General features: G+C 43.1%; 1 protein-coding gene across 1 annotated transcript; it reads right to left on the minus strand.

Moving 5' to 3' along the window:
• Positions 1-246: 246 nt before the first annotated feature.
• On the minus strand, positions 247-2,047 carry LOC105905643 (vimentin-like). Its single transcript, XM_031577872.1, has 3 exons — positions 1,576-2,047; positions 628-1,287; positions 247-281 (listed from the first exon to the last, which is right to left on the minus strand). Exons 1-3 carry the CDS (start codon positions 2,045-2,047, stop codon positions 247-249), a joined length of 1,167 nt encoding a protein of 388 aa, XP_031433732.1.
• Positions 2,048-14,022: the final 11,975 nt, after the last annotated feature.

Below are 14,022 nucleotides of genomic sequence, written 5' to 3' on the forward strand. Positions count from 1 at the left end.
TTTGTCCTGCGAAACCCAAATCACACACATACACCCAAGCACGAAAACACTAGAAACTGTAGGAGTGCACTCAAGTCCAGCTTTATTTGAAGTAGCACCTGGGAACACCTTCACATCGAACTCATCTTAACGGTTACTCAAAATGGCGTAAGGAATGTGGGTTCCCCAGACAGACGGGTGCAGTGCAGTGTTGGGTCTCTGGGAATGACAGACAGGCATGGAGTGTCCTGGGAGGGGTGGAGGTCCTTAGGCAGATTCCTGGATGGCTGGGTGGCTCTCGCCTGTGGAGGCAATAAGCACGGTAACATTAATATTTCATGCCATGCTGATTCTTATCATGTCTGGAGCACATCAGAATTGGTAATGGGAAAGACTGTCCTCTGCACAATTCACTTTGAATATAGGTGACCAAATGAGTAAATTGGTTCTGTGGGCATTCAAAATAGCTTTTAAAGAGGAGTTCTGGTTTGAAGCTGTAACTCAATTCAGGTCATCAAAAATATTTGTCCATTATATGTTGGAGTGGGAAAATGGTAAGATCCTAAGATACAGACGCTAAGCATTGAACTCAAAAATGCTTCTATGCCAAACAGTAATGTTGGATGTAGTTAAGTATGGGTGCCTTACCTTCTGTAGAGATTCCCAGTCTCTTCTCCTCGCTTTCCAACAGTTTCCTGTAGGTGGCGATCTCAGCATCGAGCTTCAGCTTGATGTGCAGCAGCTCTTGGTAGTCCTGCATGTATTTGCTCATCTCCATCTTGGTCTCACAGAGCTGGTTCTCCAGTTGATCAATGATGTCCTCCAGTCCTGCCACCTTGTCTTGGTGAGCTGCCTCCATGCCTTCAAGCTGCTGTTCCAGAGCAGAATTGCGAGCTCTCAGGCCATCAATCTGATTCTGCAGTTCAGTCACCTGATTGTGGAAGGTGGTGATCTCGTCTTTCATGGTCTTCATCTTTTCCTCAGTTTTGCCAGCTGTTTGTTTCAGTGTGTCGAATTTACCCTTGTACCACTTCTCTGCCTCCTGGACATTGCGAGCAGCCACGGACTCAATCTCAGCACGCATGTTGCGTAGGTAGGCAGCCAGGTCAGGCCGGTCTGAGTCCAGCTCCACAGTGACCTTGGAATCCTCAATCTGCTGCATGAGATGAGCCACCTCTTCATCATGCAGCTTCTTCAAGAACTCAATCTCGGCCAGCAGCTGTTCCACTTGCCTCTCCAGGTCGGCTTTCTGCAGCGTGGCATTATCCACATCCTGACGGAACTCTAGCAGGATCATCTCAGCCGCCTCTGGAATTACAGATTGGGTAAGAGATAGTCAGCATTGCACTGCATTGTTGTAGAGCTGGCAACTCTAGAAATTAGACTCTATAACACCTCATATCTTAGTTGCTCTTGGCTTACCACCTTGCAATATCACTTTAACTATTGCTTTATTATTTTTAGTTGTAACAACCAAAGACCAAAGTATATACTGAATGGTGCTAGGTAACAGTATTGATGGGTATGACCCATTTGCTATAGCACTGATTAATAAACCAGCAAGGTTCTAGTTCTAGCTCATCCCTCTCAGCTTACCTTTGAGGGCCATCTCCTCCTCCAGTTTGAGCCTCCACACGTCTATCTCCTCCTCGATGTAACCCCTCTCAATGTCAGCTGCGCCCTTTTGTGCAGTCAGGGCCTCAATCAGATCCCTCACCTCCTTGAATTTGATCTCATACTCTTCTCCGAGCCCACCAGGGCCTCCCTTGAAGCGGCCCTGCAGTGCGGCCAGCTCTGCCTGCAGCTGGGCATTCCTCAGTTCCAGGGCCTGCACCTTCCCAATGTAACCGGCAAAGCGAACATTCACCTCATGCATTTCCTCCTTCTCGTTTGCATGCTGCTGGTGGATCTCTGTGCCAACCTCAACAGCAGACACACCACCCTGGTACCCATTACGACCGCGGCTGTAAGAGGATCCCTTACAGCGGGAAGGAGATGGACTTTGCACCCGCACACTGCTGGAGTTGCTCACCGACAGGGACTTCTGGGAGTGTGAGGAGCCTCTCATGTTTCTGCCTTTTGTGTTGCTTGCTAGATAGTAGTTCCACCACAGAGAGAAGAGCCTCTTCTTTGCGTGTTCCCCAGGAGCTGGCCGACCTTGCTACTGACAGTCCTGGTGCTGGATCCTTGGCTTATATAGAGCCACTAAGAATCTCACACCCCTCTTTGAAACTCTTGCAGGGTTTTGACATGTTTTAAACTGTAGCTCGCAGAAATCTGTATTTCACAGGAGGGTATCAAAATTCAGAAGATGCTTTTGAATAATAGCATTGGAATTTATATATACTTCCTTTGTGTTGATTCTTCTACACCTTGTTGCCACAGGGCTTTTGTATCAATCTATTTTTACCACCATGCACAATTGTAGTATAGCTAGAGACGGGCTAAACATGACATTTACACAATACTCCATTCACCCCAGGTACAGTCAACTTTACAGGATGTGTTTCGTACACCAGTGTTTCATGAAAATGTATGATTTCCTTGTTGAATTTTATAAAGAGTAAGCTTTTCAGCATTATGGTTTTTAATCACTTAACCAATTCATTATTTAGTTTAATCAGTCTGATTTATTTCTTTGAATACATATTCTGCTATATTTTTCCTTTTATATTTGCAAACTGTCCTTGCTGGATACCTTTAAACCTTGTGAAGAGGTGTGCAGTTTTATATTAGGACACCTCTTCCACATCTTTTAGCCAATCAGGGTTGCACTGGACCATCTCCCTCTGAAGAACTACTATAAATGTGGCTGTTTCAGCCCAACCCTTCTTTTGCTCTGCCGCTCTGAAGACTGAGAATACAAACAGCTGTGTGTGTGTGAGTGATGGCCACATGAAAGAAGCCATGTCTTTGGGTACTTAGAAAAGCGCTATATAAGTTGAAAGTATTATTATTATTATTATTATTATGATTATGTCTTTGTCACAGTAGTCAATCTACATCTGGTCACTAGATTCACTATTGGTTTCTCAGCCTCTGTGAATGCAGTCTGTGCATATTTTACTTATTGCATAGGTCCCCTCCATCAGTCATATGCAGGTTTTCCTTCTTCACACTCGAACGGCCAATTCAGATCTCCAGACTTGCACACTCAGGGGATTTCACATGTTTGTTGTTATTAAGTCTGAGACTTCTTTCATCATTATATTTGACCAATGTTGAAATTGACAAACACACTATAGGTCTAGCCTGAACACGTCTGCAGATGATTCAACAGTACTTTTATGGATCGCTTACGTCATACCTGAGAGGAGGAGTTAAGGAGTTAAAGGCCTTGGCCTCAGTGTTCGGCCTATGACAGAATACTGGATAACAGCAGCAATGAGTATGTATGTTCATAAACTTTAGGCTATATGTCTATACAGTGGTTCTGTAGGCCAAGGGTTCGATGGATGCTGGCTCACAAAACAGCTTCAGACACATACAGCTATACAACTATGTGGGTGGACTTAGACATGAAGAGTTTTTTATGGCTGAGATGATAACTGAACACTGGGCTAAAGCCATCTAGTTTGGCTGGGTATGTTGAAACATTTTCATTATTTTATATAAACATAGCACAAAAAGTAAGGAAATTTGTGTTTGGTAGATTATTTATTTGTTGTAACAATGTTTCCTGGCAATAAATCTTATACCGTTGGAAAGCATGTTTATTTCCCTTTTAAATGGTGCCACATTTGTAAGGAACATGCATTTGTGGGATGAGCAACACAGCTGTTTATGTGGGTAGCCCCCAAGCAAAATGTGCCAAAATTCACTCTTGATTTGAGTTGTTTGGTAGATTGGATGATTGAACTCTCGATCAGTAACAAGGAACAAACAAGACATATTGGCAATTTTACACTTTATTCATTTAATACACCGTCAGAGAGAGAATGAAATGGAGTCCAGACCTCAACCCAATTAAACACTTGTGGGATCGGCTTGGGCGTGCTGTACATGTTAGTGACCAACACAACCACGATGGTTGACCTGAAACGACTCCTGGTTGAGGAATGGAATGCCATCCCACAGCAACGTGTGACCAGGTTGGTGACCAGCATGAGGAGGAGGTGCCAGGCTGTTGTGGCTGCGTATGGATCTTCCAACCGCTCCTGAGCCTCCTGAGGGTGTATTAAATGAATAAAGTGTTACATTTCCAATATGTCTTGTTTGTTCCTTGTTACTGATCAAGAGTTCAATCATCCAATCCACCAAACAACTCAAAACAAGAGTGAATACCAACAATGAGAATAAACTGTTTAGGATTGGCAGAGAATTTTGGCACATTTTGCTTGGGTGCTACCCAAATAAACAGCTGTGCTGCTGTAGGTACACCTGGAATGGTCCATTGTGTTTGACTTTAATCAGTAGCTTGCGTCTGATTTCAGCCGGAACCCACGTCAGACTTTACCTGTCATAAAAATGTAACCTGATGCATTTCTTAACCACGCCCACCTGAGCGTGGATAATAGCCGCATCTCCCCAGATGTGACTCTCTCTCTCTGTCGGCGCCCACCTGGCCAGGACCTCCTCTCTCCCTCCGGACATCGACCGAGGAGCAAGCCTCTTTGACCTCCTCTCACCTCAGGCATCGCCTGCACACGGTGAAGAACTACTCTCTTTGTTCTCACTTCTTACGGCCGACATACGCCTAAGATCTCAGTCAACAAACTGCTCAGTGAGACGAAGTAAGTTTAGCGAAAGCAGCTAACATTAGACCTGCTAGCTAAATTGCAGAGGAAAGCAGCTAACCACAGACCTGCTAGCTAACTCTACCCAACGGGAACCGAAGGCAACTGCAGGCACAGCAAGGACAACTTTCTCCAGCTACGGACGGCATCATATCTTCTCTGCCGTTTCAACATCGGACTCGCCAGCACGACCCTTTTCATAAAGGAGTGGTAACTCTGACATTAACTGGGCATTTAGCTATCCTAGCTATTCACAACCTGGCTAAGCATAATACTGTTTACATGCCATTGTTCATGTGTTTCATATGCTTTGTTTACTGAACGTAACTGTTTATATATTTTCATTGTTAGTTGGTAGTTGGTTTCGCCACACCATCTGGGTTATCGTTAGGATTGCTTCTCAGACACATCGGGTCTTGCATGCATCACTAACCATTTCCCTCTTTTCTAACATGGCATCTTAATCGCGCACGATTACATACACATTGGCCTTCACATAGCCACACACGCGAAGAGAATACTCGAACTTCACGCTGCATATAGACTCGCCCTTGTTCACATCACATGTATGTTCGCGTACGTGCACACACATGCACGCGGAACTACGGTGATCAAACAAAGGAACATTCTTTCGGGCGCGCTCCTAACAGCGCAACCCCGAGCTCACAAGCTCACACACATATCCCCTATTCCTTCAATTCATTGGTTAGTTACATTTAGCTAGATTACATATTGTGTGTTATTTTCTTATCATTGTGTAAATAAATACTTTGATTTATATACGCTGGTTTATTTAATGTTACACAAGAATGGACGTTGCCAACCTCTTCTATTCAGAATTCTAATGACCTTCAACCATACTATTAGTAAGGTAACTTTGGTTGTAGTTATTAATTTAATTATTAATCAGAGTTCCAAATTGATAGTATAATATATTTTATGAGACTGATATATTTAACGAGACTGATTTGTGGATTATCTTTACTTTGACCACCGTGGAGGACCCTACACTTTGTGTGGCGCCCCCTAGGTGTTCAACTTAATTGATCTGCCTTTGTGTTGAATGGTTGATGCCTGTCCAATCGGGTGAGACTACCAACATATTGTTGCTGTTGCAAGGACAGCACCAGTGTGTCTTGGTGGCCCTCGCAAAGACGGTATCACAATTTATACACAATTGCACCCACATTCACCCGGCTCCTGCTCACAGGGTAAGTTACCTACATAGTCTGGTACTCCCATGTGAGGCTGGTACCAATTTCACCTACACTGCTCATCCCACAAATGCATGTACCTTACAAATGTGGCACCATTTTAAAGGGAAATAAACAGGCTTTCCAACGGTATAATATTTATTGCCAAGAAGCATTGTTAAAACAAAGAAATAATCTACCAAACACAAATTTCCTTACTTTTTGTGCTATGTTTATGTATGTTTTGTGAAGAATGCAATTTTCTAAAATATATCAAATGAAAAATTCATGTGTGTTGAAGGTTTTGCTTCTAGTAAATTAGTAGACTGGTGTAACCTGGTCTATCAGGGCTTCAGCACTATGTGTCATGAGTTCACTGTCTGAAAGCAACTCTGTGCAACTGCAGACTAAAAGCATGTCAAATGGATATCTTACATCATACCTGAGAGGAGGAGTTAAAGGCCTTGGCCTCAGTGTTAGGCTTTTGACAGAATACCGGATGCCACAACATCAGCAATCAGTATGTATGTTCATAAACTTTAGGCTATATGTCTATACAGTGGTTCTGTAGGCCAAGGGTTCGATGCCCAGGGAGCACACATGCTAGTGAAAAGGTACATCTGTATCATATCGTAAGTTGCTTTGAATTAAAGTGTCTGATAAATGAATAAACCCACATTTCAGTTCTCAATGATGCATATTTCAAGGCGCAGGAGACCTAGTTGTGATCACATTGTTGTTTCAGATATGTACCAATTTAATCACAGATTTTTCTCCTAAAACAGTTTCACACAGAAATGAGATTATGAATGAGGCAGGTAAATGCACTTTATTGTGAAAATATGTGCCTCATCCCCAAACACCAGGGTTTTCTTGAGAGAGACAGAAGAGGTAATATTGAGATGTTTAAACATTTAGTAAAAACTGAGCATGATTTGTGACCCTGTTGAGATCTCGCCTTCAACACCACAGGAGATGTTTGGTCCATATAGAAATCTGAAAAGCAGGAGATTTAAGCCTAAATCTCACGTTTAATCCCATTGAAGTCTAGCAGAAACTAAGGAGATGAAGATATCTCTCTCTTTAGATTTTCATTTATTATGGGTATGTAAATATACGTGCCATTTAACAAGAGCAGCCCACAGTCTTGTTGATTTGTTTAAGATTAGCATCTCCAATGTCACCAGACATTAGCCGAAATTCTGCAAGAGTCAACACAAGTACAGAAGACAACCAACTCTCCTTTATTCCAAACTGGAGGAGGAATGCACTATAAAATAGCACTGTGGAGGAATGCACTATAACCTCCTATAACCTCCTACCCACTTGCCTCCTCTGCAGGAGCTTCACTGGGAGGTCCTGGAGGTTCTACCAGAAACTCCTACACAGCAGCTGCCCCTTGTTTTTGAGAAGAAAAAGCCAATTCCTCTCAAACTTCTTGCGCTCAAAATTGTTCAAGTGTAAGTCTGACATCATATGTGTACGTCATGAAACACAGATATTGCAGTTCATTTCAAACTGAAATCCAACTCCAAATGAATTTCAGAATGTTCGGTGTTCCCCATCCCACTGTCCTTTTGTTCCGCTCACATGTAGGCTGGACTATGGCAAGAAGATATAGAGAGAGAGAGATAGAATAGAATATATTTATTTGTCATTGCACAAGTACAACGAAATTAAGGTAGCAGCTCTCAGACACAAAAACAATAAAAATATAGATTGAACATATATATATACATATTTACACTATAAAAACACAAGACATATAAAACAACAGAGAGACAAATACAGGTCAGTTTTGTGCATTGTTAAGTGCTATGATTAGCCTGGATGCCAGACGAACTTAGCCACGCCCACACAAATTTTGGTCGGGAAGTTCGGTCTGGTGTCGCTCCGTTGGGGAGAAACTATCTCCTCACAAAAATCTGTGAGGAGCTAGATAGACCAATCGAATTGTCAGGGCGGGCTTTATACGATGATGGACAGATGATCAACCCTAACGTAATCAACCACGTCACCAAAGAGCTTTTGGGGTGAATTCGTTTTCAACAAACATGGCTGCCGTTGGAGAGCTGAAATGTGGAAATTCAAGTCTGTTTTAGAAGACATTGACAGCACATTCATTTTGAAAGAGGAACAGATAAACGTGATCAAGGCATTTGTCGATCGAAAATATGTTTTTGCCGTCCTTCCTACGGGATCCGGTAAAAGTTTAATGTATCAGCTGGCCCCATGGTCTACGTTATGGTCATACTACGTTGCTCTGATTGGTTCTAGATATATCCAATTGAGCGAAGAGGCATTTTTTTTCCTGGTTCGGTTGAAACACGCCCCATAATTACAGCCCAACGGAGCGGTATCAGACTCATATTCTGACTAGAATTATGAGTATGACATCGTCAGGCTATGCTATGATGGCTCTGGGATAGAAGCTGTTTCTCTGTCTGTTTTTGCTATGATGGTCCTAAAGCGTCTCCCTGAGGGCAACAGTTCAAATACCTGGTAACCAGGGTGTGTTGAGTCTCTGAGGATGCTGTGGGCTTTTCTGAGGCAGCGTGTTTTATAAATGTCCTCAAGAGGTGGAAGCCAATTACTTTTTGCGCTGTGTTAATGACCCTCTGGAGTACCTTTCTTTCTGCTGCCGTGCAGCTAGCAAACCACAGCGAGATGCCATAGCTTAACACTGACTCCACAGAGCAGCGGTAAAAGGACACTAACAGTTTCTTTTTTAATTTGTTCTTCCTGAGTAACCTCAGGAAATACAGCCTCTGTTGTGCCTTTTTCAGCAGTGCAGTGGTGTTTCTGGTCCAGGAAAGGTCCTCCTCGATGTGAGTGCCCAGGAAGCGGAAGTCTGATACCCTCTCCACTCTCTCCCCATTGATGGCAATATGCTGCATTTCCGATTTTTTCCTCCTATAGTCGACTATCAGCTCTTTTGTCTTGGAGGTGTTGAGGACAAGATTGTTCAAGGTGCACAATCAGTCTCATCTCCTCCTGAGATGAGCCCCACCACAGTTGTATCATCTGCAAACTTAATGATGGCATTGCTCGGGTGGGTGGGGGTACAGTCATGGGTATAGATGGTGTAGAGTAGGGGGCTCAACACGCAGCCCTGTGGGGAGCCGATGCTGATGCTGAGAGCTGAGGAGAGATGGGATCCTACTCTAACCCTCTGGGAGCGTTCTGTCAGGAAATTTCTGATCCAGTAGCAGATTTGCTGTGAGAGCCCTAAGTCCATCAGTTTGGTGACCAGTCTGCTTGATATGATTGTGTTGAAAGCAGAGCTGAAGTATATGAAGAGCAGCCTGGCGTAATTCCCTCTCTGTTCCACGTGTGTAAGTGTGGTGTGGAGAGCCGTGGTAATAGCATCTTCTGTAGCCCTGTTTGCTCTGTATGCAAACTGGTGGGAGTCATAAGTGGGTAGCAGGCTTGTTGTGATGTGACTCCGGACCAGTTTCTCAAAACACTTCATGATGATAGGTGTCAGTGCCACTGGTCGGTAGTCGTTAGGGGTGCTGGCAGTGGTCTTTTTTGGTAGAGGAATGATTGTGGAGGACTTCAGGCAGGGTGGAATCAAGCACTGGGATAGGGACTGATTGAATATGTTAGTGAACACACCAGCCAGTTGGTCTGCACAGTCCCTCAGCACCCTCCCAGTCACACCGTCTGGTCCAGCAGCTTTTCTTGGGTTCACTGCCCGCAGAACACGCCTTACCTCCCGTGCCTGCACTGTGAGGGTGTGGCTACAGGGGTCTAGTGGAAGTGGCGTGGTCACATCCGGTGTATCAACCTCAAAGCGTGTGAAGAAGCAGTTTAGCCCCTCAGCCAGCGAGTCATCACCGTCGGCTGCAGTTAGGTTGCTGGACCTGTAGTTGGTGATGTGTTGGACCCCTTGCCACACCTGCCGTATGTTGTTGCTGCTGAAGTGGTCCTCAATCCTCCTCTTGTATGCTGTCTTGGCCTCCCTGATGCCCCTCCTCAGGTTGGCTCTGGCAGTCCTGTTCTGTGCCTCATCCCCAGACCTGAAGGCGCCGCTCCTCTCCTTCAACAGCACTTTGACTTCTTTTGTCATCCAGGGCTTCTGGTTAGGATACACCTGGATGCGCCTGTCCACTGTGACAGTGTCGACACAGTGTTTGATGTAGCACAAAACAGTTGAGGTGTACACTTCAAGGTCCTGGTGCTTGAAAATATCCCAGTTGGTGGTTTCAAATCAGTCCTGCAGCTGCTGAGAGGCATCATCAGGCCAAGTCTTAATAGTCTTTGTTGTGGGGGCTTTTTTCTTAAGGGGGTGTATGCCGGTAAGAGTAGTAGGGACATGTGATCAGACAAGCCAAGGTGGGGTAGCTGTGTAGCCCTGTAACCATGCTTGATATTTGAGTAGGCTTCATCCAGAGTATTTTCTCCCCTGGTAGCACATTTTATGTGTTGGTAGAACTTAGGGAGCACTACCTTCAAATCAGCATGGTTGAAGTCGCCTGCTATCACGTGTACTGCCTCTGGATAGGTGTTTTGTTTAAGGCTGATGGCATTGTACAAGTGACTAAGGGCTGAGTTGGAATTAGCCAGTGGTGGAATGTAACGAAGTATTTTTACTTCGTTACTTTACTTAAGTACATTTTTACGTATCTGTACTTTACTAAAGTAAAAATAATAGTGCATACTTTTTACTTTTACTCCATCACAATTTTAGCTATTATCTATACTTTTACTCCGCTACATTTCTACAATATGTGCTGTTACTCGTTACATTTTATGAACATAGTTTCGCCAAAATGTTGCCTACACAAAACTATGGATTGCGTTGCTGTTTTGGAAGTTTAAACCAATCAGGTGGCTCTATCAACTCCAATGATATCAGAGTGCGCGTTTGGCAGCAGCACTAGCGGTAGCTTTGCCTGTTATAGATGAACATTCAGCCTGACTACTGCCTATTCAACATGGATCCAGAGTCGGCCTGAACTGAGCCCTCTGATATGAGCCACCCTTGGCCCTATTTAAAAGATATGTTCGAGTTCAAAGGCCCCAAGAATGACTCCTGGAGGTTTCAATGCCTTTCCTGTCTCCCTCAAAAAAAGGAGTTGCTAGCCTTCAATAATTCGCCCTCAAATTTAAAGTAGCATATCGAGGTAAGCAGAGTGATTGCTATGCTAAGTTAATGTCCCTGACTTTTGAATATTGATATATGTATTTAATTCGTTTACTGACATGATATTATAATGTTATCTAGCGAAATGCATGTTGACATACAGCAATAGCCTAAAAAAAACATGATTGGACCTTCATTATATATTTAACGTAGTGGTAAGATAAAGCTGGTAGGTTAGCTATGTCAAGCTAGCGTGCCTGGTTCTGTCCAGTTTTACAATCACATTTGTTTTTCATGTTCCATGTTTCCCTTTTTTACACGTTTACAATTAAATAAAAGATTTAAAGATATCACATGGTGTCTTTATTGGTTTGGCTTAATGGTATTAACTTTGCAAATAATCCCTGGTAGATAACTTGTCATCAGCAGAATTGTAAGATATAGTGTGAACAGTATTACAGATGGTAGGCACAATAAGTACACCAACCTTTCCCATTAACAAATGTTGCTTATAATTATTACTAGTAGTGACATCTGTAGAGGCATTTATTACCAGTAGCTATTTCTTTATCAAAATGGCACAGCCTAGAGATTGAGAGACAACCCATTGCGTGAGTACTTTTACTTTTAATACTTAAAGTAAATTTAAAAGTAAGTACTTTTTACTTTTACTTAAGTAGGATTGTTGATGTAGTACTTTTACTTTTACTTTTATCTTCCTGGGTACTTGTACTTTTACTTAAGTACTAAACTTCAGTACTTCCTCCACCACTGGCATTAGCATCCGGTGGTATATACACAGCAGTCACCATGACAACAGTAAACTCCCATGGGAGGTACGTGGGTCTGCATTTAACAGTTAAATACTCGATGTCTGGAGAGCAGTGGCTATCGATGATGGTGGCGTTGGTACACCAGTTGTTGTTGACATAAATGCATAGCCCCCCTCCTCTGCTCTTACCGGAGTTACTGTTCCTGTCCTGGCGATGAGCTGTGCGTCCTGCTAGCTCTATAGCCGTATCTGGAATGGAGGAGTGGAGCCAGGGGGGTATTCGTCGTAGCTCGCTAAGCGGTTTAGCAAGCTAATTTTCAGGCTAAGATAAAAAAAACGCCCCTCTTTTTGGTTCGTGGAAGCAACTTTCGATAAATCACCATAGTAACATATCAATTAGCACTAACCTGCCTCAGCGCAGACTAACTTAAGTGTAGCTGGATAAGCTTGCCACACCCCCGGAAAAAGGAGGAATCCCATTGACCAAGGACTGATATTAGATAGTTAGATTAGCGTATTCCATCATGATGAGTTATTGTATGAGCGCTACCGATTCAGCCGACAAGGAATAATTAATTTACACCACAGTCGAACATTGACTGTCTTGCGCTTTTTTGCGAGTGGTACATTTTTGTAGTGTCGGTGATGCGGAGAACAAAGCACTCCTAATTATATGAGTGTTATTAGTACACCATATCATATCATTATTGTAGAATATGATTAAGGTGGACTCATGATAAGAATAGAGAGAAATACACACAATTTATTTTCACTGCTTCAATTTATTGCATTTGTTATTAATACATTTACATTTAGTCATTTAACAGATGCTTTCATTCAAAGTGACTTACAAGGAAATGTAAAACTACACAGAGGAAGGAGGTGTGGGGATTCAAACTAGCAACCATGCAGTTTCAAACCGGTTGAAGAATCCTCTGTACCAGTTCACACTTGCCATCAGGTATTCATACATAGATATCACCCTATAAACATCCCAATACACCTTGCTCTCACAGCAGTGGCGGTGTTGAATTTTGCCATGATTATGGTCTTGTATTCTTCATAAGCGTTCATGTTCATCTCCTGCTCGCCAGCAGAGAAAAAAAGAGCCCTTTTCTTTGAGTTTAGAACCATTATACCGTTAGAAAATCATTGTTTTGGTGATCGACCTTTCCTGCCTTTTGAAGTAGGACGTGCACGCTGATAAGTTTAGCCTGGTTGAAATTAACCACATGATTTGGATGCGGATCAGCCGTTAACGAACCGATATTTGCTGTTCTCAATCAGCTCGCTAATCTTAACGGGCTAAAAGGCCAATTGATTAACTTAGCTTCAACCCTACGACGAACAGGCCCCAGGTCTCCAGATGAGATCAGGAAGGACACACGCTTCCTGGCACAGGAGATGTCTGACGTCAAGAAAAGGTGTGTGAGTACGGCTCCAATTGGTCCTCTGTTCTACATCCACAGGGCGGTACCAGAACACACAGCAGCTTTTGTAATATACTGTATGTAAATCTGGATAGACTGCCGGGTTTGTTTTGTTTCATTCATTCATTTGTTTGTTTGTTTGTTTTTCTATGAAACATGCTCAACACTCAAGTCCTTCAACCTGTCTGCCTTTTTAATGCTGTTAGTTTTGCGTGTTACAGGGATTATTCAAGCTCTGCTTTTAGGAGAAATTTTGAAGGGTTCAGACATTTCAAATTGCAGTATTTTCTGTAATTGCTCCCACACACATTTTGTCCACATGTTATCACAGAGAGACACACGTTCGTAAGACCAGTGAGGTGGGATCAGTTGGTACGCTAGCAACTGAGTGGAGAGCTTTTCAGATATTTTAACAATAATAGGCATGGACTTATCTTTCCCTTGAGTTTATGTTTGCTGTACAGTTCCAGCAAGTTGTACTGTGCAATACCAGTAATTGTATGAAATTCCAGTTTAGACATGATTGCAGAAGGACATGTTGACTGTGTTTAGAAGTTCATTTGAAATATGTGGAAGTGGCTGCAGATGAAGTTTGTCCTGCGACACCCAAATTACACAGAGACACCCAAGCACGAAAACACTGTAGAAACTGTAGGATTGCACTCAAGTCAAGCTTTATTTTAAGTAGCACCTGGGAACACCTTCACATCAAACTCATCTTAGCTGTTACTCAAAATGGCGTAAGGAATGTGGGTTCCCCAGACAGTCGAGTTAGCCAGAGCATAACAGGACATGGGTGCGCTGCAGTGTTGGGTCTCTGGGA

The sequence above is a fragment of the Clupea harengus genome, chromosome 12 (genome assembly GCF_900700415.2).
Source record: "Clupea harengus chromosome 12, Ch_v2.0.2, whole genome shotgun sequence".
Taxonomy (NCBI): Eukaryota; Metazoa; Chordata; class Actinopteri; order Clupeiformes; family Clupeidae; genus Clupea; species Clupea harengus.

Bases quoted from the DNA above. Each gene is read 5' to 3' on its own strand.
- LOC105905643 (XM_031577872.1), bottom strand. From the start codon at position 2,047: ATGAGAGGCTCCTCACACTCCCAGAAGTCCCTGTCGGTGAGCAACTCC. The intron at 1,288-1,575 runs GTAAGCTGAGAG...CTGTAATTCCAG, and splicing joins GGAGGAGATGGCCCTCAAAG to AGGCGGCTGAGATGATCCTG. The intron at 282-627 runs GTAAGGCACCCA...TTGCCTCCACAG, and splicing joins ACTGGGAATCTCTACAGAAG to GCGAGAGCCACCCAGCCATC.